The sequence below is a fragment of the Acomys minous genome (genome assembly GCF_964271855.1).
Source record: "Acomys minous genome assembly, chromosome: 8".
NCBI classification, from domain to species: domain Eukaryota; kingdom Metazoa; phylum Chordata; class Mammalia; order Rodentia; family Muridae; genus Acomys; species Acomys minous.
The window spans coordinates 26,840,323-26,865,846 of record NC_140489.1 but is presented as its reverse complement, the minus strand read 5'-3'; the positions used below and the strand labels follow the sequence as shown (position 1 = coordinate 26,865,846).

At 43.6% G+C, this 25,524-nt stretch overlaps 1 protein-coding gene across 3 annotated transcripts in view; it reads right to left on the bottom strand.

The window, feature by feature from the left end:
* Positions 1-25,524, bottom strand: part of STON2 (stonin 2) — a 150,372-nt gene that overhangs the window by 12,026 nt on the left and 112,822 nt on the right. For all 3 annotated transcript variants that reach the window (XM_084791579.1, XM_084791580.1, XM_084791581.1), the window contains one exon: positions 2,524-4,362. In XM_084791579.1, coding sequence (XP_084647705.1) covers positions 2,524-4,362 — 1,839 coding nt within the window. The remainder of the gene's footprint in view (positions 1-2,523; positions 4,363-25,524) is intronic.

Below are 25,524 nucleotides of genomic sequence, written 5' to 3'. Positions count from 1 at the left end.
CATCCTCCTGTTTCCTCTGCTGTGCTCCGCACAACAGCTCAAACAAGGAGCTCTAACACTTGTGGTCTCATGCTGGGCTTGTGGAGCTCCCGAGTCTCCACTGCCATCTGAGACCTGTAGTCTCATTTTAAAAGAGGAAAAACTGTAACACTCCGTGGAAAACTCGCTTTCCATCTCCCCTGGAGAGACTGAGAACCTGGCTTAGTGCCTAGGCGACGGGCCTCACCCTAAAGTGCTCTAGTCACCCCTTAGTGAGAAATGGGACCTTGGGACCTTGGGACCTTTCATCTGTCCCAAGGTCTGTCCATTCTTGTCCAGAAGCAAGTAGAACCTGGACTACCCACAGGACGTGGAACCCAGGGCTGCTGCCCCCTCTCCCCACTGGATGCTGAACACACCTACTCATACTGAAGACCCCCCTCCCTCCACTCCCCATTTGAGGTCAGGCCTTGTTACATATAACTAAGATCCTTCACATGGCACTTTTAAGTATTTTAAGTCACTTTGAGGTTATTTGTACATGCTATGAAACTACAAACCTTTGTTTCCATGGTGCAATTTATTTGAGGTATTTATCTATTTGGCTTCATCTAAAAGAAGACCTGTGGTATTGAGAAAAGACCCTTGTATGTGTTTTTGTGACTTCACGTGAGTAATGCCATCTCTCAGATCCTAGTCTCTCAGCTAAGGTCGCATCTTGAATGCCCAGTACTTTCACAGCTCTCTCTTCCCTAGGGTTTCTGTGCCCAAAGGAGAATTCACGGCTTCTTCTTTCCACTGTGAAGTGAGAGGGGCCCGGGTGTGTGAGGCAGCAAGCACATGAGCACCAGGTGAGCACAGTGCTGAGCACTGGGGGGATGAGTAAACCAGCACAAAGAGGAAAATTCTGCTTTGAGGATCTTGTGAGTGGAGAAGCAGGGGTGGCTGCCACAGCCTCCAGCACGTTGATTTGATTGGCTCTTCAGCTTACCTGGCGACACCCAGTGTCTGACACAGAATGCCCGGTGTTTGCCTACTCCCTGGGCAGCCTCTGGAGTTGATTAGACTACATGGTCTCTCGATATCTCATCAAATTCCATTTAAGATATGATAATGCAGCCATTCCACACTTGTAGCAAATCCCCCTGAATACACGGTCAGAATTTAACAGTGGTAATGCAAGAAAGCATGAATGGTTTCAATCCAGTATTTTCTTTCTTTCTTTCTTTCTTCCTTTTTTTTTTTTGGCCCGACTAGCTAATCCACTTTCCTTAACAGATGGGCACAGTTTATTGCAGACAAGAAGAGAAGTGGTTTAAAGGCTTGTAGAATAACAGGCTTTTTGCAGGCCACCAAGGTCACTCAGATATATTCCAAAAATAAAGCTATTAAAGTTGGTTATTGCTGCCTTGTTTTATCACTCATAACTGCCTTCTGGGCTCCCTCAGGCACAGCAGCACAGCCTCTGGCTGTGAGTAGAACGGCTAATCTGGGAAGTTTGTTTGTTTACATCAAACACTCCTTTCCTTACTTTCTGGCCAGACTTCACCCCTCTGGACCTTGATATTCTGGATATTTTCCCACCATGAGTCCCAAAGCGAAACTCTGGGTCGGAGATTATTAGGCCCACAGCGGCTGGTTGCAGAAGGCTCAGTTCTCACATATACGCTGTTTAGGATGGAACTGGCTCCTTCACCTTCAGTAAGGGGCGCAGGAAGATCCCTCTTCATAACCCACACGGCTTCCAGGATCTGGGAATGAGCTGCTTTTAGCACTGCAGCTAAACTGCCAGGAGTTCCAGGAACAAAACTTCAACAAAACTTGGGGGAGGGGAGATCCAGGTATATAATCCCAGAGCTGGAGATGGGCTGGAGAGATGGCTCCAAGGCTGCTCTTGCAGAGAACCTGGGTTCTATTCCTACCAGGGGTATGGTGAATCACAGCCCTCTGTAATCCCACTACCATGGATCTGAAACCCTCTTCTGGCCTCAGCAGGCAATTTGTGCACATGATGCACAGACATTCATACAGCCCAAACGCCCATACATAAAATAGTAAATAATTAAAACAAGAACAGCAAAACAAGCAAACCGCAATTGGGGAAACACAGATAGGCAGGTCACTTGCGCCACCCTAGCTGAACTGGCACATTGAGCTCCAGGTGGGGGAGAGATCCTTTCTCACACACAGAACAGCTAGCACCCCTGGAATGACATCTGTTGATATTCTCTGGCCTCTACACACATGTGTACACACAATGTGCATTTGCACACACTTGCAAGCTATTCAGAGGCTGCCCTGGAAAGTTGTTTAGCTGCTCAACTGAATAGCATAGTACATTTTAAGAGTGATGGAGGAAGGTAAGGTGGGGGAACAGATGACATAGGTCATCATGGGTATTAATCTATGCAGATTTTTCTAGTTTCCTATTTTCCCCTCCCTGTTACCACCATTCCCACTATACAACACAACTGAATGCTGTTGTACACAGGCATAGGTTGACCCCAGCTCTTACGCAGTCCCCCTGGTCACCTCCGTACCTACCGGAGTTCTTGTCTGGCAGCCGGGTTATCCTCCACACTATGGCGTTGAAGGCATGCTCGTACTTGGCAGTTCCCAGAGTTACTCGCATGACAGGCTCAGAGCCAGAGACTCCAGCAGAGCCAAAACTTGCCCCCCGGTTCACTTTGGCTTTCAGAGACTTTTCCCCCAGAACACTTTCCCTGCGGAAGTTTTTCACCCACTCACTGGGCACTGGGTAGCGGACCATTATGTTCTCACAGGGAACCTGAGTGAGAGGGTCACGGTTCGAAGAGAAGCCCGGAGACATCCTCAGCCAGCTCTGCACCTCCACTTCTGCCCCATTGATGCTCGCTGCCGTCCTAAGTGTGAAGGGCAAAGTCTTCTCGGCAAACACGGTCCTAAACCTCATCAGCTCGAAGCGGCAGGCGTCCAGTGGGTTGAACAGAATAACCCGGGAGCTGTTAAACACTTCCTCATCCACACAGCCGTGGAAACGGCACTCGTGGAGCTTAATCCACTTCGTGGTGGTGGTGGGCATGATGTCCTGCCGCGACACAATTTCGTTCCCTTTGATAAGGATATCGTTGAGGCCCAGGCGGCACTCGGCGAGCCCAGAGAGGAAAGTCAGAATGTGGATCCGTGTCAAGACACGGTGCTGTAGGACCTGGTTGTCTCCTTTGCTCACCGTGCCCGAGAACTCATCTCTGACGTCCACAGTAATCTCCTCTTCGAGGTAGTTTAAGCCAACTGTGCTCAGGTCCATTGACAGCACCGGTAAATCCATGAGACGGTCCTGAACCGCATGGATGAAACTCAGGAAGTCATCGTAGTTGGTGGTGCCCAGCTTAATCACCTGCTCCCTCTCTGCTGTGTGGGCCACAGCGGGTTTGGGCTGGTATTTCTTCTTCTCCTTGTAAGTGACACGGTCTATTCTCAAGCTGTGGATCCTGCCATTCTCGTCATAGTTCTGGAGCCGGGGCTCGGAAACCTCGTGGCAGATCTCCAGCTTGAATTCACGGAATGGTTTTTCTAGGCCTTGCTCATAATACAGCTGCAGGTAACCAGCCTCCGTGAGCTTGATGTAGATTGGTCCCCAGTGCCTAGAGGACATGATGTTTTTCTTCTCGGGGATTCTCAGCATCATTGGCCATCCATCCCTGGGCCGAGACAGAGCTGAGGCAGGTGAGTGAGCACCTAGTTCAACCCAAGATGTCGGGTCATCATCAGGCAGGGCCGCACTGCCAACGTGATCAGGATCGTCGATTTGGAGTTGTTTGAGCTTTTCAATAGCATCAGGGTGAGACTGGCTGTTGCCTGAGTCATCAAAACTGATGGCATCCTGGTAGACGACGATGAGAGAATCTCTTTGGCTTTTGCCCACGGTACTGGAAATAGAACTGTTTTGGGAGCGTCGTTCCTGCTCTTCAAAAAAAGCACTGAACGGGTTGATAGGGGAGGGTTGTACATCCTGTAGCGTCTCATTCAGGAAAGGATTGGTAGCCCTCCAGGGTGGGGCCTCGATTACAGAAGGCGGACGGTTTAAGGAGGAAATGTCCAGCTTCTGAACTTTGGAGAAGTTCATCAATGTACTCTTGGGACGGTCCCTCTTAAACGACCCAGTTGAGTTGTGTGGCACATCTGGGTTGGCAGTTGTAACAGACGGAGTGGCTGGCTTCACTGGAGAGGTGACCGGTGGCAGAGGGCAGCCAACTTCATTGTCGTCAAAAGTAACCCAGCTGGGGAACCGAGCTGTGGTCACTGGTGGACCGGCAGGGTGCCCATTCATGGCTGAACTGCCGGCCCGCCAACTGACAGCCTCCATCTCTACTTCCTCATCTTCCTGGAGGGAGGAGGAATTGTCTGAAAGGAAAAGAAGAGGCCATGAGGAGCTGCCTCGGAGGACCTCGGAGTCATAGGAAATTGAAACTGGGGAAGCAAAGGTTCTAGATAAAGTTCTAGTGAATTCCCAAGCAGTGTACTACATGCCTCGATTGAGTGCATAAAGTTCCTTATATGTGCACAAGTCTCATGACTTTGCAGGTGACAGGCTGGAGGTGCCACATTAAATGCAGCAAGAACACGATGGCTTTGTCCAAACAGACTCACAAATGTGTGAAATAGACCTTTGTTGAACTTAGCTCTAAGGTACATGTTCTTAATTTATTAACATCGAAATGTCTCTCCTATGTGAAATGATATAAACTGACTCTTTAAAAATAAGCCGTATGTTAAAAAAAACAAAAACAAACCCAAACCCTATATTCTATCAGTCACAATATGACAGTACATATCTTTAAGATAATTATTACCCAAATACAATCAGTAAGTATGAATGACAAAATGTGAGCACCTTTAAGGGGTATGTAACAAATTCATACACATAAACAAATAGGTCCAAGAATCAAGTCATGTGAGGGGAATTCTGAGTGCTTGTATAAAACTCCAAGAAAATAGGAATAGACTTGTGACCTCAGTTTCTCCAAAACCCTGGAGTTGTTCTTGGGATGTGTTTTTGTGCCCCTACTGAGTGTGGTGGGTAGGAGTGAGTTTACTTTGGCTGTTGTTATTCGTGTGTATTATTCATATGTGTTTATGGAAGAACATGTCTTGGCCACCTGCAGCTTATCCTTATGATTATATATAGCTTGAATTCATGAGAACTTTATTCATGTGACCTTGTTTAACCCTTGGAGTACGAATTGTCTGATGCTGAGTAAAGCTGGCTATGGCATGAGTCTTTAGTCTACCTCAATTTTAGGCTCTATTCTCCCAGGTTCCACTGCCTTTAGAGCCGTAAACAGGTGACTTTAGAAATTTGAGACACAGTGGAATAATACCTAGCCACTGCAGTGTTTAAAAGTATGTTGTAATATGAGGAAATGCTCCTGATACAATCTCATTTTTTCCCTCTAAGTTTTTCATCTCTGAAGTTATGTACTTTATAATTTAAAAGGTTATTACAAATAAAATATTGCTCTAATAGGGCCTTAAAAGAAGGAATAAAGAAACTGGGTTTTAACAAGAAAATGGTCCAAACTTCTTGTGTAGAATAAGTCACTAAGTATATGAGGAAGTTGTGGGAAGGGAGGGCACCACAGGCTTTTAGAAAATACTCAGAGGTTTGCTGCCTGGATGAGGAAAGAAACTTTACTATGGTGTAGCTCTATGTTTCTAGGTGTGTGTGTGTGTGTGTGTGTGTGTGTGTATCGTGTCAGTCATTTGGCATGAACTTGAAATAGGCATTTGAGTTTTATGACTGTGTCACTAATCCTTCATGCATATCACAGCCAACTACATTGAAAGAGATGCTACACACGACTGCACACATAATTAACCATGGAAAGGGGTGGCTGACTTTTCATCCATTCTTCCAAGAGATTTACTCAAACAGATAGCAATTTCCTTAATTGAAAGGGCCATTTTGAGAGCCAGATGGCACACACCTGTAACTCTACTATAACTGAGGCCAAGAAAGGAAGAGCAACATAAATTTGAGTCTTGTCTGGACTATATAGAATCAGGCCAACCATGACTACAAGGCATGGTCCTGTCTAAAGAAGGAAAAAATAAAAAGGACATTTTGAGGCTGAGGAGGTCTCAGTAACATGTTTGCCTTGCAAGCTCAAAGATCTGAGTTCAAATCTCAAAACTCACACTAAAAATACATATACTAAAAACTGAATAGAACTTAGAGAACCGTGTGCATGTACACACACACACACACACACACACACACACACACACACACACACACACACTCTTCCATTTTGAAAAGGCAAGATAACCATGGTTTGCATGCAAACCTATCCAGAGACATCTCAGAATATAATGAGCATAAAGGGCTTTCTGTATATGTAACACTGCAGAGCTGAGACTCTCCCTCAGATGTGCTTTTGTAGACATGGACTTGATTTATTTACTGGGGGGAAAGGCAGTGGGGACAGAAGCAACCTAAGCTTACAGTATTTATACCCTGTGCATTTATAAATCATTATTGTGTTTGTAATGAAGGGTAGGAGAACAGTGTGGCTAAGATACAGTAACTTCTTTGAAGCAGTCATATGTCTTGTCTCTTGACTAACAGGAGCCTCAATGTGGCTCCTGTGAGGCAGTGTCTCCACCCGTACAGTTCCTGGCTGGCCAAAGCTGCGCCCAGGGCCATCCCTTCTGCTTGGAGCTCATCCCCACTCACTGGCTGAAGACAAGCTGAGTCCTGTCCCTTTGGGTGGTGGCTTTCTGCCAAAGCTGTTTATACTCTTGCCAAGGGATTCCTGTCTGTTAGAAACCTTGTCCCCAAAATAGTCCCCTTCATCTTCTCCAGAAACAAAAGTTAAAAAAAAAAAAAAAGAGCTTTATCTCTACTTAAGATCGTTTTCTTACAATAAATTCCTTTTCAAAACCAAGTTATTTAAAGTTCTAAACATTAGGAACTGAAGCATCAGGCTCAATATATAATTTGTTTATTTCAGTGTTGAGAATTGAACTCTACCATTGAACCACTGAGCTGCATCACTGGCCCTCAAAACACACACACACACACACACACACACACACACACACACACACACACACACACACACATCTTCTTTTTAATTGGCTCAAGAATTCTTAAATGAGTTCTCCAGAGAAAATAACAAGTTTGTTACAATGTACAGAGGGGATGTTTATCACAGCGATGTTTAGATCACTGAAGAGCTATAAATAACAAACATTTCAACACCAGAAAAACATTCTATAAACTGCTGCACATTTAAAATGGAGCCCCGCGTCACCGTGAGATCAGGCTCTTGGTGCAGGCTTCTGACATGGAAGTACCCATCAGGGGTATGGAGGGACAATCAAGACCCCACAATCTGAATTTGAATTGCTCCTGTTGTAATTATGTATCAGGATCTTACTAAGCTATTTAACTTTGGGCACATCTTTAACTTCTGCATCTCAGTTTTCCATCTGTGGGTTTAAGAAAATTTCAAATCCTACCTGACAGGCCATGAGCATAACATTCAGTGGCTGTTCTTCCTATTACTGCTAGAAGAATACATTTCATTTAAAAACTAACTATGTGTCTGAGAACATTAGGTAGGGTGTGGTATTTCATAACCCTTTGAAGACAGAAGTCTCACCGGGTAAAAGCAAGTTAAAAACAATAACTAAAACACCAAAACAATAACAATGTGATATTGTTTACACACACACAAAAAAATACAAACTTGTCCGGAGAGATGGCTCAGTGAGTAAGGGACCTGCCACATAGCTGTGAGGACCTGAGTTCAGATTCTGACAGACCAGGTTCAGTAGCACATGTCTGTAATCCCAGGGCTCCCCAGGCAAGATGGCTGCAGGAAGCAGGGGCAGGAGAAAGATTTGCTACAGTCTGTGCTGAGTAAGCAACAGGTCCTTTCCCCAGTCTGAAACAGGCAAAAGCTAATATATTCTTGAATATGAATTTAACCATCACCTATGATTCCATTTATGTTTAAAGAAAATCAGTTTTTGGTTTAATTGCTTTCCCACTTGCTACCTTCGAAATTGCTTTTGTTATGATTTGAGTGACTGTGAAACAAGGGCCACATTTAAAGATCAGGTCCCTGTCCAGTCTACACCACAGGAGGATTGCTAAGGTCCCTGTCCAGTCTACACCACAGGAGGATTGCTAAGGTCCAAGAGGTTTCTAATACCTTTACTGACACAAACTAAGTGGGAGCAGTGAAGTCCTTCAAGATTAAGATTATACAAAATTAAGTGAAAACAATGGTAATGAAGCTGAAGGCCTGTGGAAGGTGGGGATGTGGGGGGCGATTAAGTCTCTATATTTGGAACACAGTAGAACAGTGGAACATGTTGCCACCCCCAGTTGCTAACCTAATTCATTAGTGTAATACCATCATGAAGAAAACAGATTTGCTGGGAGAGACGTGAGCAGTGATTCTCCGCTGCGGGCTTTTCAACAGGAAAAGACAACCATACTTATATAAGAGCCTGTGCTTGGAACTGTAGCCAGCCTCTGATAAAAGCACTGGGCATTTACGTAGCCAGATAGCAATCTGTGAAGTGAAAAGAAGAGCACAGCATTTCTTAGCCATAGTAAAACTTAACCCATGGCTTGGTGGTTTGAAGAAAATTGCTCACAAGGCTAAAGAGGTGGCTCAGTGGTTAAAAGTTCAGTTCCTGCCAACCATGTGGCAGCTCCAGCTCCAGGGAGGTCTAACAACCTCTCCTGGCTGTAGGCACTACACTCATGCAGGCATAACATGTACACATATAAAATAAAAGTAAATAAATCTTAGAGAGAAAGTGAAAACTGCCTGGCCAATGAAATTAAAAGTCATCTTGCTTTCAATTTCCATTTGCTATTATTCCTTAGTGGTTGTTCACTACTGTAAAATCTGATTAACTTTTTCCATTTGAGACCAGCAAGAGTTATGTTGACAGAAACTTCTTAGGGGCTCTGTCCAACTTGGGAGGAAGATGGTAATTAAACAAAGGCTGACATCTCTTTTTACAGGAAGTTTCTGGGCAAGGGGGTCACACCGTTATCACCTCAAATGTGTAAGGGCAAAAGAGTTGCTCAAATGAACTTCCCAAAGGAGTATGCAACTTTATAAAGCACGATGAAGATTATTCAACTCCAGGGCAATAGCAGGGACAGTTGTGACTCTCTCTACCTATCCTATATTCTGTCCAGGACTGAGCATGCTCTCATGCTGGTAAAGTTACCTGGCCAGGAATTTCCTGAAAGCAGGAAGCAAGTACATCAAACTACCATTGAGCACACTTAACAGACTGTGCACCAAGTACCTTCTTCAAATGATGGGCACAGGTCTTCTGACAATTCCTCCCTCTGCTTATTAAGACTGGCTGACCTGATACTGTGGGGGTGGGGGGAGGGAAAGCAGGCATCAGAATTTGAAATCTGGCCAGGCCCAGTAGCACATATCTTTAATCTCAGCACTTGGGGAGGCAGGAGGATCTTTGTGAGTTCAAGGGCAGCCTGGCCTACAAAGCTAATCCAGGAGAGCCAAAGTTACACAGAGAATCCTGTCTCAAAAAAAAAAAAAACAAAACAGGGGTGGGAGGGTGGAGGGGATTTGAAGTCTGTCAGATGGTTCAGGAATATTCCCCTTTCTTGGAAGTTACTAACGTGTACCCTTATATAAGGTAAGGATTGGTCTTTGCTCTGGAGTTCCAAACTTTGGCCTCTGTTTGGTCATGGAACACTTTTCCATAACTACCCAATACTCAGTTTCTGTATCTTTACTTTGTCTTGTCCTCTTAACAAGTAAACTTCAATTAATCTGGGCATACTAGTTCCCTGGCTTAGTATACATTTTCTTTATCTAAGCTTCTCTTATTGTCTTATATAAAAGCTCCATACTCTAGCTCACAGACACTATCAGATGCTATAACATCTTGCTGTGGCTGAAAGGACCAACTTCAGTTGCCTGGTAGGGGGTCACCAGAAGGAGCCAGAGATTCTGAATATTTCTACCATAACTCCAGAGAAGTCACGTAAGGGACAATGAAGTAGGGGCGAGAAGGATCCTCCATCTTGCTTGATGGAACACAGTTCTGATGCCCAGAAGTTGCCAGGACTGGGATCCAGGAGAACCACTTCCTGAAAGAGCATTGGCAAACCCCCAGAAACAGTGCCCATGCTCTGTTTGCACCTTGTCTAAGAGCTTATTCCTGTTCAGCCAATAAAGAGCCATCGCATGTGAGCAGGGCAGATGGGCTGGGTGTGGTTAAGGTTCACAGGCTTTTGGGAAAGAGACCAGAAGAGGAGGGGAGACTGGAGGAGAAGAGGAAGGAGCGACGCTGGCATCATGGCCGGTGGGATGGAGATTTGGTTCAGATGATGATAATTAGCAAGTATTCTATGACATGGGATTGGGGCACGTATGGGATACTTGCCCCAATATGGGAGATAGTTTAGGGGATACCTATCTGCCCTGCCCCAGGTTAAATAAGGCTATTTTAAAATATAACAGGAGTCTCTGTTTCATTGATTGCTAGTGGGTTAGAAAATACCACCATAGTAATAATTACAGGGCTAATAGTAAACATTATTAGGCCATACTGCTAAGCTAACCACAACACAACTCTAAATCCTGAGATCGCTCAGCAGCTAAAGACACACTATGCTATCACCTTCACAGCCCTTGGATTGTAGTGTTTAGGTTACAGAAAAAAGGCCAGATTTACAGAGGATTAGAACATCCAAAGGCTTCCTGACCCTCCTAGTTATGTTAGCAAGTAGTAAAAAAAAAAAAAAAAAAAAACCCAAGCTAATCCCCAGGGAGGATGCCACAGTAACCACTTGTCAGTACGACCATGAGCTTGAAGACAACTTGGGTTGTGAGATGAGACCCTGTTCCCAAAACTCAAATGAAGCAAAGATTTCAGATCTCACCAGGGCCTCTACTTACAACACTCACAGTGTTATAAGCATGTACAGGTCTATTCAGTCCACTAAGGGTCTAGCATCAGGTATATGCCCCTGCAGAGCTGGTATTTACCTACTATTCTTCTCATAGATAGTACTTCTCATGTATGTGCACATACATGTGCATGATTGAGTGTGTGCATGTGGAAGACAAGGGTCAACCTCAGCTGTCATCCCACAAGTAGCAGATGCCTTGTTTTTTTGGAAATAGTCACTTACAGCTGGACATGGTGGCACATGTCTATAGTCCCAGCACTTATGAGACAAGAGTTTGGTGGATCATTGTGAGTTCAAGGCCATCCTGGTCCAGGGCCAGACAAGGCTACACAGAGAAGCCTTGTCTTGAAAACCAAAAGAAAAAAAAAAAAAGATAAGAAAAGAAAGAAAAAGAAATAGTCACTCACTAGACCAGAGATCACCAAGTAGGCAATGCTGGCTGGCCAGCAAACCACAGGGATCTGTCTGTATCCAACTCCCCAGCACTGCGGTTACAGGTGTGCATCACCATGCCGTGCTGTTTTCATCTATTTATCATCTATCATCTTTGTATGTATGTATGTATGTATCATCTTTGTATCCCTGTGCCTCTATATCTCTGTATCTCTGTATCTCTGTATCTATCTATCTATCTATCTATCTACCAACCACCTACCTACCCCCCTACCTACCTACCTACCTACCTACCTATGAGTTTTGGTAACCACTCACGTCTTCATGCTTTCACGGCAAGCACTTCACTACTTGACTTATCACCCCAGCCCTCACATGTAGTACTTCTATGTATAATTTCATTGTGTTTTTCCTAGTAATGGGAATTTCTGATTCATCAAAGTTAATTCTGTTAATTTGCTTGGGGCGTGACCGTAGGGACAATAAGCAGAGCTGGGAGCTCTTTTTTTTTTTTTTTTGAATGTCAATAGTTTTTTTTAAAAAATAAACATTAGAAAATATGTGATAAAGGGGGTTACATATAATAGTAAAACAATATATTGGAGTCAATTCAGAAATATTGATGCCTTTTTGCTTTGTTAGGAATTGACATGGAAATTTGGAGGAAAAAAAAAAGTTAAGCCAGGAATACTGAAAATAAGAGTGACTCAGCTCTATTTTCCTATAACCCTAAGAACAATGAATATTCAATAAGCTGACATCAATATTTTAAGACATCATCTTATTGAACTACGACTTCACTCAGATCTGTGCTTTTTACTAAATTCAGAAATTTAAGCAAATCATTTTGGTCACATTCCCTGCCACACTTTGAGTTCCCATATAACTTTGCTATGCCTACAAAGGAGAATGCAATTTGTGCAATGAGCACCCCATTCACCTCACACACAGTCCTGGCTAGTCATTCCTGCACACCTCAATACTTAAATACGAGCTGGGAACTCTTACACATTATCACATATGCTTGAGCACACATGTACAGGGATGAGAAGAACAGACATTCTAAGTCTAACTCTGGATAACTTCCACTTACTGACTGTGTTAAGCTATAATATGGTTTTTTTAAAAGAGAAACTCCAGGAGTCTTGATGGTTCCCAGCATCACTTCTTAGGTTAGCTGTAAGTCCTAGAAGCTGGAAAGACCACTTTAGATTCAGTCCCCCATTACCCCATGTTGGTTTTCTAACAACATTGGCTACAGCAGAAAAACCAAACATCCTATCTATACAACAGATAATTTCTTTCCAAATGGACTTGAATTGTACAATTTGCTTTCATTTGTCCAACTCTCTTTTACCAAGATTGGAGGAGACAACCCTATAGAAATCAATTAATGAAACCAATAGCAGCTAGACGGGTGACTCAGTAATTAAAGAGTACCTGCTGCTCCTGCAGAGAACCTGGGTTTATCTCTTAGTGTCCATATGGCAGCTACAACTGCTATCCATAACTCCAGTTTCAGAGGATCTGGTGCCAACTTTTGACTTCTGAGGGCAGCAGGCAACAGATGTGGCCCACATATATACAGCAGGCAAAACACTCACACATAATGAATCTTAAGAAAAATTTAAACCTGTGAACATATCAAGACAGTATCTTAGGCAAATAAGTAAAATAAATTTCTAACAATTCAGTGAGTTCATTTACCAGGTAGAGATTGAGCAACTGTATTAAGGAAGTCTGGGAAAAACTACTCCTGGGTGGTTCATTTGCTCAATACTTTTCCTGACTTGCTGCCACATGCACATTTTTTTCAGCAGGTGTCTCCTGGGAGGACACAAGGCTCACAAAGGAAAGGCTACCTTAAAGGGGGTTTGAACTGAGTCCATTGAGTTCCTGAGCCCATGCCAGGCCCTATGGCCAGCTTTGAGTTGTCACACGGAGGAAAGGGTAAGAGTTAGGTTGAGTTTAAGATGGACACCTTTAACTCCAGCACTCAGGAGGCAGAGGCAGGTGGATCTCAAGTTCTAGGCCAGTGTGGTCTACATAGTAAGTTTCAGGATAGCCAGGGCTATGTAGAGAGAGACCCTGTCTCGAAACCCCAAACCAAAACCAAACAAATGTAAAAAGAATGCCTGGCCCATGGGGCTGGGGAGATGGTGTAGTCGGCAAAAATGGACTGCTGGAGCATGGGAAAGGGGCGGTACTTCAAATCCAAACTTGCAGGATCTCCATGACACAGGGCAACAACAAGGTATCCGAGAGGAGCCCCAGTGAGGATCCAGCATTGATAATGAAGCAGAAGCCAGAGGCCTCAAACCACACCAATGTCTCATTGCAATGACCACGCGCAAGTAAAGGTGTGTGCATAAAAGGGTATACTGTGAGACACACTGTGACACACTACAGCTTCCATGACAAGATGTTTGTTTTTGTTTCTTTGTTTCTTTTTCAATTTCATTTTATTTTTGTGGGGGGAGGTTACAAGGGCAGAGGGTGGATATCCAGGGATGGGGAGAAGAGAGGGACTGGGGTGTATGATGTGAAATTCACAAAGAATCAATAAAAAGGTTTTTTTTAAAAAAATGTGGGGCTCTCAGTACATGTCTGCAATTTCAGTATTGGAGAGGCAGAGAGGAGAGGATCCTTGAGCTCAGTGGCTACCCAGTGTAGTCAGATTAGGGAGTTCCAGAGTATGTGTGTGAGACCTTTTTTTTTTTTTTTTTTTTTTTTTTTTTTTTAAAAAGGTAGATGGGGAGATGTCTCAGTCACTAAGAGTGCTTATATTCTCACTGAGAACCCAGGGTCAATTCTCAGAATCCATGTGCCTGCCTATAACACCAGTTTGGGGGGAAGGAACAAAAAGAAGGAGAGGGGGAGGGGAAGTGAAAGAGGGTAGGGGGAGAGAGAGAGAGAGAGAGAGAGAGAGAGAGAGAGAGAGAGAGAGAGAGAGAGAATATATATATCATAGTCAGTAAATCTTATTGTAATAGGAAATGTACATGTATAATTACTTCAGAATTGGTGTGTGTGTGTGTGTGTGTGTGTTTACTTCAAAGTCTTAAAGAAGGAAAAAGGAGAGAGAGGAAGAAGTAGAGAAGAAAGTGCCTTTTAAATTATATTATTATTATTAATCAAATAGAAGAAAAGGAGAGAAGAGGAATGCTAGGAAGGGAAAGAGAGAGTGATAAAAGATCCCACAAGCCTAAACTTTTCTATAATAAGATAAACCCTCAAATATGGCAAGCATTATAAAGAACACAAGTGTCTGTACTTCAGATATACAGACACTGACACCCACAAGGCTACTGTTAACACAACAAAGAATGTCAGGAATTTATGGAATTTTGAAACTCTTAAGTCACAAATGCACTTTGGACAAGACAAAGCAGCTGCTTTTCCATTATTCCCGAGGTATCAAGAGGCTGCAGAGGTGTAAGGCAAGTGCTCCAGATGAGAAGGCCCTGACCTGGTGACGTCTACGGGAGGAGGGGTACTGCATGATTCACTGCAGCGTGACGGGGACATATTTTAACTTTCATTTTTGTTTCCTTTTTAAAAAATTCTACTTCTCAGTTAAACATTAAAACATTTATTAAGTTTGCCATTATAGATAAAATACAGTCTATATGTCAATAAATATATAGGTATATTAGAGGCTCATAATTAAACTTTTAAAGAAATATGATCAAACGCTTGGAGAAAGCTAACTTGGAGCACTGGGCATGTGTGGTTCACATATTTGGCATAGGTTTACACAGACACACACAGTTAGGAACCCTCTCCCTGCCCTTTGTTAGAAATGGCTATTAGTCAGTCCAAGAGGAAAAGTATTCATCGCAAATAAGATCTATTATCCTCTTAAAGCTTCTATTTATTTGGGCAATAATTCAATCAAACACATTCACACCCTATTCTGGCTTTCTCTGCTGCCTGAAATCCAACAAAGCTGGCTCCACCATTTCCCTTCTTAGCTTCCTATAAAGTTTTAAAGCTGACTTTCTTTAAATAAAAAAAGGCAACCTAAGCGGGCATGGTGGTACACACCTTTAATCCCAGCCCTCAGGAGGCAAAGGCAGATGGATAGCTGTGAGTTTGGGGCCAGCCTGGTCTATAAAGTAAGTCCAGGTTAGCCAGGGCTATTATACAGAGAGACTCTGTCTCGGGGGTGAGGGAGAGGTAGCCTAGCCCCCTAGAATAGTCTTTCTCATACCTGATATCTAATGAATACACAGCAATGGTATGAAGGAGATGCCTATGCCTACGGGATTCCAACCCAGGCAACAGCAACACTACTGTTACAGCAAGCATCTTTTGAGTTCAATGTTTAAATCTTACGTTCACCAAGCAGGTTGTTACTATTGCTTCCAGTAAAGTCCGACAGTTCCTGCAAGGCCTGGAGAAGGACCACATTAACCTAACTAGCTGAGGGGGTTGCTCTTGCTGCTCTGAGCCCCTCTTCATTACAACTTCATCACTGTCTAGTGGGGGAACTTTCCTCCTTTCAGTTAAGTTTATAGATTACCAAACAAGGGCCTCCCTCCACAATATGTGTGTGTGTGTGTGTGTGTGTCCAACAAAGAATCCTGTTGGACATATTGAATGGATTTATTCAGACATGCAAATGCTAGGGGCTAAGTTACTCAGACAGAGGATCTCTTGAGTGGGCATTGTCTTGAGACAGAACACAACAGAACACACGCTTGTAATGCTAGTGCTTGGAATACATGGTGGGTTCGACTGAGGTAAACTGTGAGAACCCGTCTCACAAAGCCAAGTGCTGGGGATGTAGCTTGGTGGTAGAGCGCTTGTTAGCTACTTGCACAAGGACCTGGATTTAATGCCCAGCACTATGAAAAACAAAATAAAATAAAATAATAAAATAACAGCAGAACTGACCATACCTAGGAGGAAAAAAAAAGGGGGGGGGCAAGGATTCCTCCCATCTCTATCCGTGCTCTGGGGCCACTCTGTCAGTGGGGACAGGATGGTCCTATGATGTGCTCTCATTAAGAATGAAATTATGCACACAAGGAGAGATTTGAAAACTGCTCGTGCATTTGGATTTAATGTTTTTCCAGTGCTTGAGACCCTGAGCCCATCGTGTGAGTGGCCTTCCAAGGCATGGGAGGGAACTGACACTGTGCCAGCCAACTGACTAGACTCTGAGCAGGTCCCCAAGGGGATCAGCAAAACCCCACACCCACTGGGATGGTTGAGCCTTGTCCAGATTGCTGGTTTACAGGAGCATGAACTAAACAAATGATGGTTTGGGGCCACTAAACCTGGGGCTGTTTTGTGACAGAGCAAAAGTTGACATGCCAATTTCCTTTAGCCTGGGTGGCCAGCTTTTCTGTAGATTCTGCACATCACTATGGCCTCGGAACAAACTATCTTTGCTTGGTTGAGCTGGTTTCTGTCACTTGCCATGCAAGCTCCTAAGCAATCAAAGGAACAGATAGATGACAAGACTCTCGTGGGGCTTATGGGTAGGTAGGTATTCCCAGCTCGAACATTTCAGACTTGTCTGGTGACTGGGCAAAAATATTTCAGCTTCATCACACTTCTCTGCTGGCACTCATCCCTTCCACAAGGCGATAGGACCACTCTGTATCCTTTGAGCAATACAAAAGGCACAGTGGAAACTCTAAGTTTGTAAGTAATGAGTTTTCTTTTCTTTCTTCCTTTTTTTTTTTTTTTTTCATTTCTTAGAGATTGTTTCTAGGAAAGGAAATTGACACCTTTGGCCTGGGTGATGCTAACCTGATGCTTGTCAAGTGGTGATGAAGCTGTTCGCTCATGTCCTGGCTGTTCTTAAACACAAGAGGCCTTTGCGCACGCCTTTAATCCCAGCACTTGGGAGGCAGAGGCAGGTGAATCTCTGAGTTTGAGGCCAACCTAGTACACAAAGCAAGTCTAGAACAGCCAGGGTTACACAGAGAAACCCTGTCTCAGAAAAACCAAAAACCAAACACAACACAACACACACACACACACACACACACACACATACACACACACACACACACACACACACACACACACACACGAGGCCTTAGATCCTTCGGATGCAAAACTGAGATTCTCTTAAATTGGTTGGAGGACTGAGAGTTGTGTGTGTGTGTGATGTGAAATATATATAATATCATATATATGGCAAATGTTATGTACATATTTTGGCAGTATGATTTTTTTTCTTTGAGTCTATGAACTTTTGGGGAAGATACTAGAGACATTAATCTTTGTAGGACCTTTAGTAAAGGCATGGGACAGAAGGTTTTGTGTCCTGTCTCATCTCTGCTAAGACCTCTTGTGCCAGTTTGCTCACCATGGCCTAGTCTATGGGGTCGTTTGGAAGTAAATACAAAATAATATGCATGAACTTGCTTCTCATTATTCACAGTCATCAAGTACTGCCTGGCTATGCTCCTGATTGCTTTTTAGAAATCAAGGCAATTTCAGGTTACAAATGAATTTCCTCTCTTTATTTTGTTTTAATGTGTCAGTCCCAGGTGGGCATTATCAAATCTTAACAGAAAACCAGAAAATTTAGACATCAGGATTGTCCTTAAAACAAAAAATTAGTAATTTGAAAGCATACTTGGATAAAGATTTATTTGAAAAATATATCAAACTTGTCTACAGCTATGGGTCTGTGGTAATAAGCTGTGTTACATAATGAATCAAAGGCACTATGGCCTTTTCAAGTCTCTTAGAGATTATGGCTATTCTAGGAAAGGCAGTGAAGGCAGGTAGCTACAGAATAGGAGAGCAGGAAGCATAAGAACATATTCCAGTATCTTATATATCTGGAACTAGCAGGTGCCACTTAGTTCACCTGCCGCCCATTCTTAATGGTTTGAGGGTATGTACTCACTACCAGGCAATGTTGGAATCTATGAGGTGAGTCTTTATCAATTCTGGTTTGTGTTTGCAGTACTTGGCTATCTCTGTGGGATCATGCAGGATATATGAAAAATAACAAAGTAGGATACTGGGTAAAGAAAGAGTGACGCTGCTGGGTTCATTTGACGAAGCACACTTGACATTTAAAGGCAGGAGCTTAAGTAGACAGAGATGAGGAAATGTGATCAGGCTGCTATTTTCAAATCTAACGCTTCATGCCCAGCTGTGGCAGACTGTGTAATGTTGACAAACGGACTGCCTTTTACTCTTTAAAACATTGGTCTTGTGCCCCATACTCAGACCATTTGCTAGGGGACAGCTCGAATCTCCTCTGTGGCTAACCACATAGGAGAGGAGCAAGTGGATATCTGTTGCCTCGTCTTTGCGTACATGACAGAAGGAGGCAAGCTAAGCCTCACTGAGCAAGGGCTACCGCATGCTAGATATGCTGCCCTGTGAGCAACCAGATGGCTTTGTTTAACCCTGAGACACCTAACTGGGGCAGCCTCTACTGTAGCCATATTTTAGGGATGAGGACAGTAAGGCATAACGGTTCAGTGATCAGCCAAGGTCACACAAGTAGAGAAGCTAAGATCTAAGCCAAAAAGGTGTGTTATTACAACCAGCCTCTAGTCCTAAGTAACCTCGGAGACACAGTGTTGAGGCTACAACTTAGTGTCACCAGGACTAGCCAATTTCAAGAAATTTTCTTGGTTTCTTATTTTGGGGGGGGCATATAAAGTGAGATGAGAGCCAGCATATAGCATATCCTAAGGTGGCCCTTGGTAGGTGGGCTATGAACTCCTTGACTCTCCTATCTCTACCTGCTAAGTGCTGGGATTGCAGATGTGCACCACCACATCTGGCACCTCTCTTGAGGTCTGAGCTTCGGTCTCCTACTTTTAAAGAGAATAATAACTTATACACTGCAAAATGGATGAGAGGCCCAAGTGGGACACATGAATGCCATTTGTAAAATGCCATGCTATATAACTTAGGTTTTTAAATTTTTTCTTTTAAGTAAAGTTTTTGTTTTTTTTTTTTAATGTATAGCAGTGTTTTAGTCACATGTGTCAATGTGCACTGTGTACATGCCTGGTACCCACAGAAGCCAGAAGAGGGTACCTGATCCCCTGGAACTAGGTTTACATGCAATTGCAAGCAGCAACCCACGTTCTTTGCCATTGAGCCATTTTTCCAATGCCTCCTGCCCCCTTGAGACAAAGTCTCACTATGTAGTCCAGATTTAAACAGGTGTGCACCTAGACACGAAGATGGATGGTCTTTTAGTTTAAGAATATGTTTCGAGCCAGGTGTGGTGGCGCACACCTTTTATCTCACCACTCGGGAGGCAGAGGCATGTGGCTTGCTGTGAGTTCAAGGCCAGCCTAGTCTACAAAGCGAGTCTAGGACAGCCAAGGATACACAGAGAAACCCTGTCTCAAAAAAAAAAAAAAGTTTTGAGCCAGGAGCTGGAGTTGCACACCTTTAATCTCAGCACTTGGGGAAACAGAGGCAGGTGGAGCTCTGTGAGTTTGAGGCCAGCCTGGTCTACAGAGTAAGTCCAGGATAACCAGGGCTACAGAGAGAAACCCTGTCTTGAAAAACAAAAACAAAAACAACAAAAAAAAAAACAAAAAAAAGAAAGAAAGAAAGAAAGAAAGAAAGAAAGAAAATGTTTCTAACCATAGTAATCAATACAAAATGATAGGCCAGGAGGTGGTGGTGCACACTTTAATGCCAGCACTGGGGAGGCAGAGGCAAGCATATCTCCGAGTTTGAGGCCAGCTTGATTTACAGAGCGAGTTCCAGCACAGCCAGGGCTACACAGAGACCCAGAGACCCCGTCTTGAAAAAACCAAACCAAAACCAACCAGCCAAAAAAAGATAAAAATAGTGACATGCATTGCCATATATATCAAACACAGAGACCATCTCCACATACGCAGAAAACAATCCATCTATCCAGGAACATGTCATTAGAAAGGAAAAGGTAATAATGTTATTTGGACAAGATAGTGACTTTAGCCACATGGTGGGGCCCATGGACAAAACACACTGGAAGTGAAAAATCAAGCAAGATTTTCCCCTTTGGGGAAGAGGAAATGAACGATAAAGGATTTATGGCTCTCTAGAGAATAACTTCCTAGTCTACAAAAACAAAGCTCAGCAGCTGGAAGGAAGGGCTTAAATCTTGTTTCTGTTCCTCATAGCACCCCAAGTCCAGTGTGAGAGAGGCATCTACTCTAGACCACAGAAGCCTCAACTGCATCAGACGGCTTAAACCCCCTAATATGGAAGGCAGCCTTGGAAAGATACCACTGCGAAAGTCACTGTGGACCTAAACCTGCTTGTTAGAGGTTGGTCACCCTGCAAGCAGAGGTAAGTCCTGACCTACACTCAGTCCCAGTATACACTGGCATGCTCTGCCATGCTCTTCGCCTCCCCACCCTGGCTAACAAGCAGTCATAGAGGAGAAGATAGAGAAAAGCCTGTTGCACTTCCCTGTTATGAGAGTATCACCCAGGAAATCAACAGTGACTTGCCAGCTTTGAGACTTCCTGCTCGACTGAGCAGGAGGGCCTGAGCCCTGACCCACGGCACGACCCGGTGGACTGAGCAGAAGCCGTCTCACTCTGAGTGGTTTATGAGCAGTGAGGCCAGAAGAGGAGAGGATGGAGAGCAGCAGATGTTCCATTCAGAAGCATCTGCCTGTCAGCTGTGCGCCCAGCTCACAGCAATACTCATCTTACCCAGCATGGGATGCTCATCTGCAAGTGTCGAGAATGGCAGCTAGCAATAGGTACTGTAGAAGGCTGTTAATTTAGAACATGGCTGCTTTGGCTTCTAGGTCTGTGCGAGCCAGCTGGAATACAAACAAGCCTTTAATCCAGGAGACAGAGGCAAACAGATCTGAGTTCAAGGCCAGCCTCGTATAGAGCAAGTATCAGATAAAGTAAAGCTTAGGGCCAGGCATGGTGATGCATACCTGTAATCCCAAACAAAGATAAAGTTAGTTTGTAGAAGGAAGCACCATGGTTGAAAGTGATGTCTAGTTGAGTAGTGGAAAAGGTGACGAATCAGAGAAGACTTGACAGAATAGGATATACCCAACTCTCATGAGAAGAGAGAGGAAAGGAAAGCCAGTTAAGAGGCAGTTTTACCAGGACAGTAATAGAGAGATGGCTTGCAGAAAGAGAACTCAGGTGAAGATGGAATGAGCCAGAAAATGAGAGGAAGCCAGAAGATTAGAGCAGAGTGCTAAATTAGTTTGAGGCCCAGCAGAGCAATTCTGGGTCAGATTAAATACGTCAGCTGGGAGAAGAGTTTGAGGCAGAACAGCTGAATTGAACCAGCCAACCCAGAGCTCAGAAAGAACAAGGAAAGGATAAACTTATTAGGCATTAAGTCTCAGAGGCTGAAAACATTCCAGGCCTAGGTTAGATTGTATGGAGATTGGAAGCTTCCAGGGCTGGGCTAAAGTCAGCAGAAGGTAGAAGCCTTCCAGACAACAATTGAAACAGGCAAGTAAAAGATACTTTGACAAGGTATTAAGTCATTTGGAGAGAGCTGGCCCGGTGAGGTTGGACCAAAATAGCATAACTTTCTCAATACTGGAGGGCTCTTCCTGAAGAGACTAGAAGGCGTGGGTGCACCTAAGATTTTAATTTAGATAGCAGCATAGGCATGGCGTCCCTATGATGGCATCCAGAGTAGGCTACTCCTGTTGAATACTAAAGTGTTTCTAAAACACAAGCTGAGAATCTGTAAGCAAGACTCGCTTGGCTCTTTACTCACATCCTGGTGAAACTAGAGCCAAGACAGATAGAACATGCCCATGACGTCAGAGACCATAGTGTCAACCTCTGCCCACCACACAGCTTTGCATATGTGCGACTGACAAACCGAAGGCAGACGGGCGTTTGCATGATTGACTCAACAGTGCAAGCACCTCACACTGCTCGGTATGGTACGTGAGACACTGGAGAGAACGGGAGCGTGTACTGTGTCATGTACAGGTCGTGTGTGGGTAAAGTTGGTGTCAGCTACCAAACCTCAGATCCTCACTTATCAAATGATGCCCTCTGGGATGTGGTAATAATGTGGACCTGTTCCTGGTAAGTACCCTGCATAGAAGGGACATCTAATAAGTAGCTCTTTCTGCAATTATAATTAACATAACGCACTGTCACCAGTGGTTCGGAGTGGGTGGGAACAAGAAGTTATAGGTTATGAATGGATGGCTTCTGTTGGAGAGAAACTGAGTCAAATGGCCTTTAGCCTGATTATATGGAATACTGTTCCTAGAGGAGATGGGGATGAGATGAGAATGTGAAATATATGTACCAAGTAGAGGATGAGGAGAGAAAAAGAAGAAAAGGAAATCTGCACCTTTCAGAAGAAGTACCTGTACTTTATTACTGGACAATAAGCAATTTGAAGGTAAAGGCTCCAGCATTGTATTTTTATCATTTATGCTGTTTTTATTCATTATCCAGTGCTCTATTAGAATCTAAGGTATTGCCTGGCACCCAGCAGATATGTCCTGGAGCAGGCTGTGGGCTCACTTGCAGGTGTGTCTGTGAGTAAACACAGGAAAAGGAAGCCAACAGTGTGGTATGGGGACCAGCAGCAAGCCAGCCAGAGCACTGATAAGCAGAAGTGCCCTTTGCCCCAGTGGTTGAGTCACTGCACTACCAAACTAACTCACCGTGACAGGTCCATTCAGGAGGACACGAGGTCACTCCATGAACAAAGCAAAGCCCCCGGAGAGGCCTCAAATCTCAACACGGGAAGAATCTGTCCCAATTTGTCACTGTCCCCTAGTGAGCTGACGAGGTACCATGAAGCACTACAGTGCTCTGATTTAGCTCATCCAGAAGACAATGAAGGGAAGTTTCCGAGTCTATAGGCGAAGAAAAAAACTAGCTTAGGCCACTTGTGTTTGGGCAAAAAAAAGTTTCAAAATATCAAAACAGATATTCCCAACTGTACCCATTTACGGTCCCTAGCACCTCCGTGAGAACAACAGCCTTTGTACTTGCTTCAGTTAGACCCCTGCAGGGTGAACACTAACCTGCTTCTATAAGCACTCCGTGAGTTTTATTGAGACAGTTTAACCCATAGTAATTGCTCCTTGTGTTGAACTTGCATTTTTCTGCTTTTTAAAGATTCCTTTACTTATTAACTTATTTTGTGTGTGCCTCTTGTATGTGTGTATCTGTGTATGTGTGCCTCTGCCTTCAGTAGTTCTCGTGCACCATGTAAAGGCAGGTGCCTTTGTAGGCCAGGAGGGCATTTTAATCCCTTGGAGCTGGAGTTTGAGGTGGGAGTGAGCCTCCAAACTTGGGTTCTGGGAACCAAGCTCAAGTCCTCTGCAAGAACAGCAAATGCTCTTAACTGCTGAACAATCTCTCCAGCTCCAAATTCATATTTTTCTTACTGATATGTGGTTAGTCTGGAATGTCCCAGTGGTTTCTTATAGAAGCAAGCGTCCGTTACTTAACTCATCTCTATGGACCATGATTCTAACCTTGAGCCCAGAAACGTTCATTCTGGAATATTGGTACATGCGCTGAGGTATCTTGGAGATTAGACCAAAGTCTTGACACAAAATTCATTCTGTTTCATATGCACCTTATACATACATTCCAATTTGATTTTATATATCTGAAATAACTTGCACATGGAGACTTCTAGTGTGATGTCTGCCTGAAAAGCTTTAGACTTTAGAATGTTCCAGACTTTTGGATTAGGAATGCCTGGTCCTTACTTCCTTAGTCCAGCAGCACATCTTATAGAAACAAGTCACTACCCAACTGTGTATGACTCATTTTTTTACTATACTGTTTTAAGCATCTTGTGTGAACTGTTACTGATTTGATCTAATAGCCCCTTGTGGAGAATTGAATAAAAATGGCCCACACAGGTCCATAAGGAGTGGCATTATTAGAAGGTTTGGCCTTGTTGGAGTGTGTCACTGGGGAAGGGCTTTGCGGTATCACAAACTCAAGTCAGGTCTAGTGGCCCCATATCCCACATCCCCCAATATGTGTTTGAAACAAAAACATATTCCTGTAACATTTCTGTGTTTATAAAGAAACCAAAAAATGCCCACTACAATTTGGTACACATAAGGGTGTATTATTTGAGTATACTAAGCAGGACTGGTCTGTCATCCAGTATGCAAAGTAATTGCATCAATTTATACTTCTACCACAGTGTCTAAGTGTTGGCTGGTCTAGATCTTTGCCTGACATTTTCATTTTAGCTACGGTGGTACCTAGGCAGTATGTTACGTGGTAGACTTATTTGGCTTTCACTGATAATTAATGAAGGTTGCGTATCATTTTGTTGCCTGTCTTATTCTTTCTTTCTTTCATTTTATTTTTGCTTTTTTGAGACAGGGTTTCTTTGTATAGCTCTAGCTGTCCTTTGTAGCTGTACAACTCACTTTGTAGACCAGGCTGGCCTTGAACTAACAGTGATCCGCCTGCCTCTGCCTCCCGAGTGCTGGGATTAATGGCATGTGCCAACACTCCTGGTTTGTTATGTGTTTTAATGGTTATGTGGCTATCTTCTTCTATGAAGTACCTCTTTAAATAATATTTACTGTTATTGTAATGTACGATCGTGGGGTGAGCATGACCCAGCATGCACGTGGCGATCAAAGGATAATTCTGTGGAGTTGGTTCTCTCTTCCCACCTTTATGTGGGATCTGGGGACTGAATTTAGGTCAGCAGGCTTACATGACAAGCGCCTTTTCCTAGTGAACCATCTTGCCAGCCCATGACATCATCTTTACAAGGCTTCTGTTTATTGTTTGCTACATCCCTGCTGATTCACAGAAGTTTATTTATGTGAGCGGTTTGTCGGACATACCTATTGGCAGCATTTCCTCCTATATGGTGATTTGCTTTTAATTTTAATAGGATGACTTTTAATTAACATGCACTTTCAATTCAAATTGAATTCACAAATTCAAATGTTATTTATGAATTATTTTACTTTATGGTTAGTGTTTTCTGGGTCTTTTTTTTTTTAAACAGAGTTTCTCTGTGTAGCCATGGCTGTCCTCAACTTACTTTGTAGAACACGTTGGTCTCAAACTTACAGATATCTGCCTGCCTCTGCCTCCCCAAGTGCTGGGGTGTTACCACACCTAGCTTCTGGGTCTTATTTAAGATTCATTTGGAAGAGACTTTCTTAGAAAGACTGCCTTGTGGCCATTGTCTACCACAAGTCACTGCAAAGCTCTTTTCCTGGGAATTACCTCTTCATG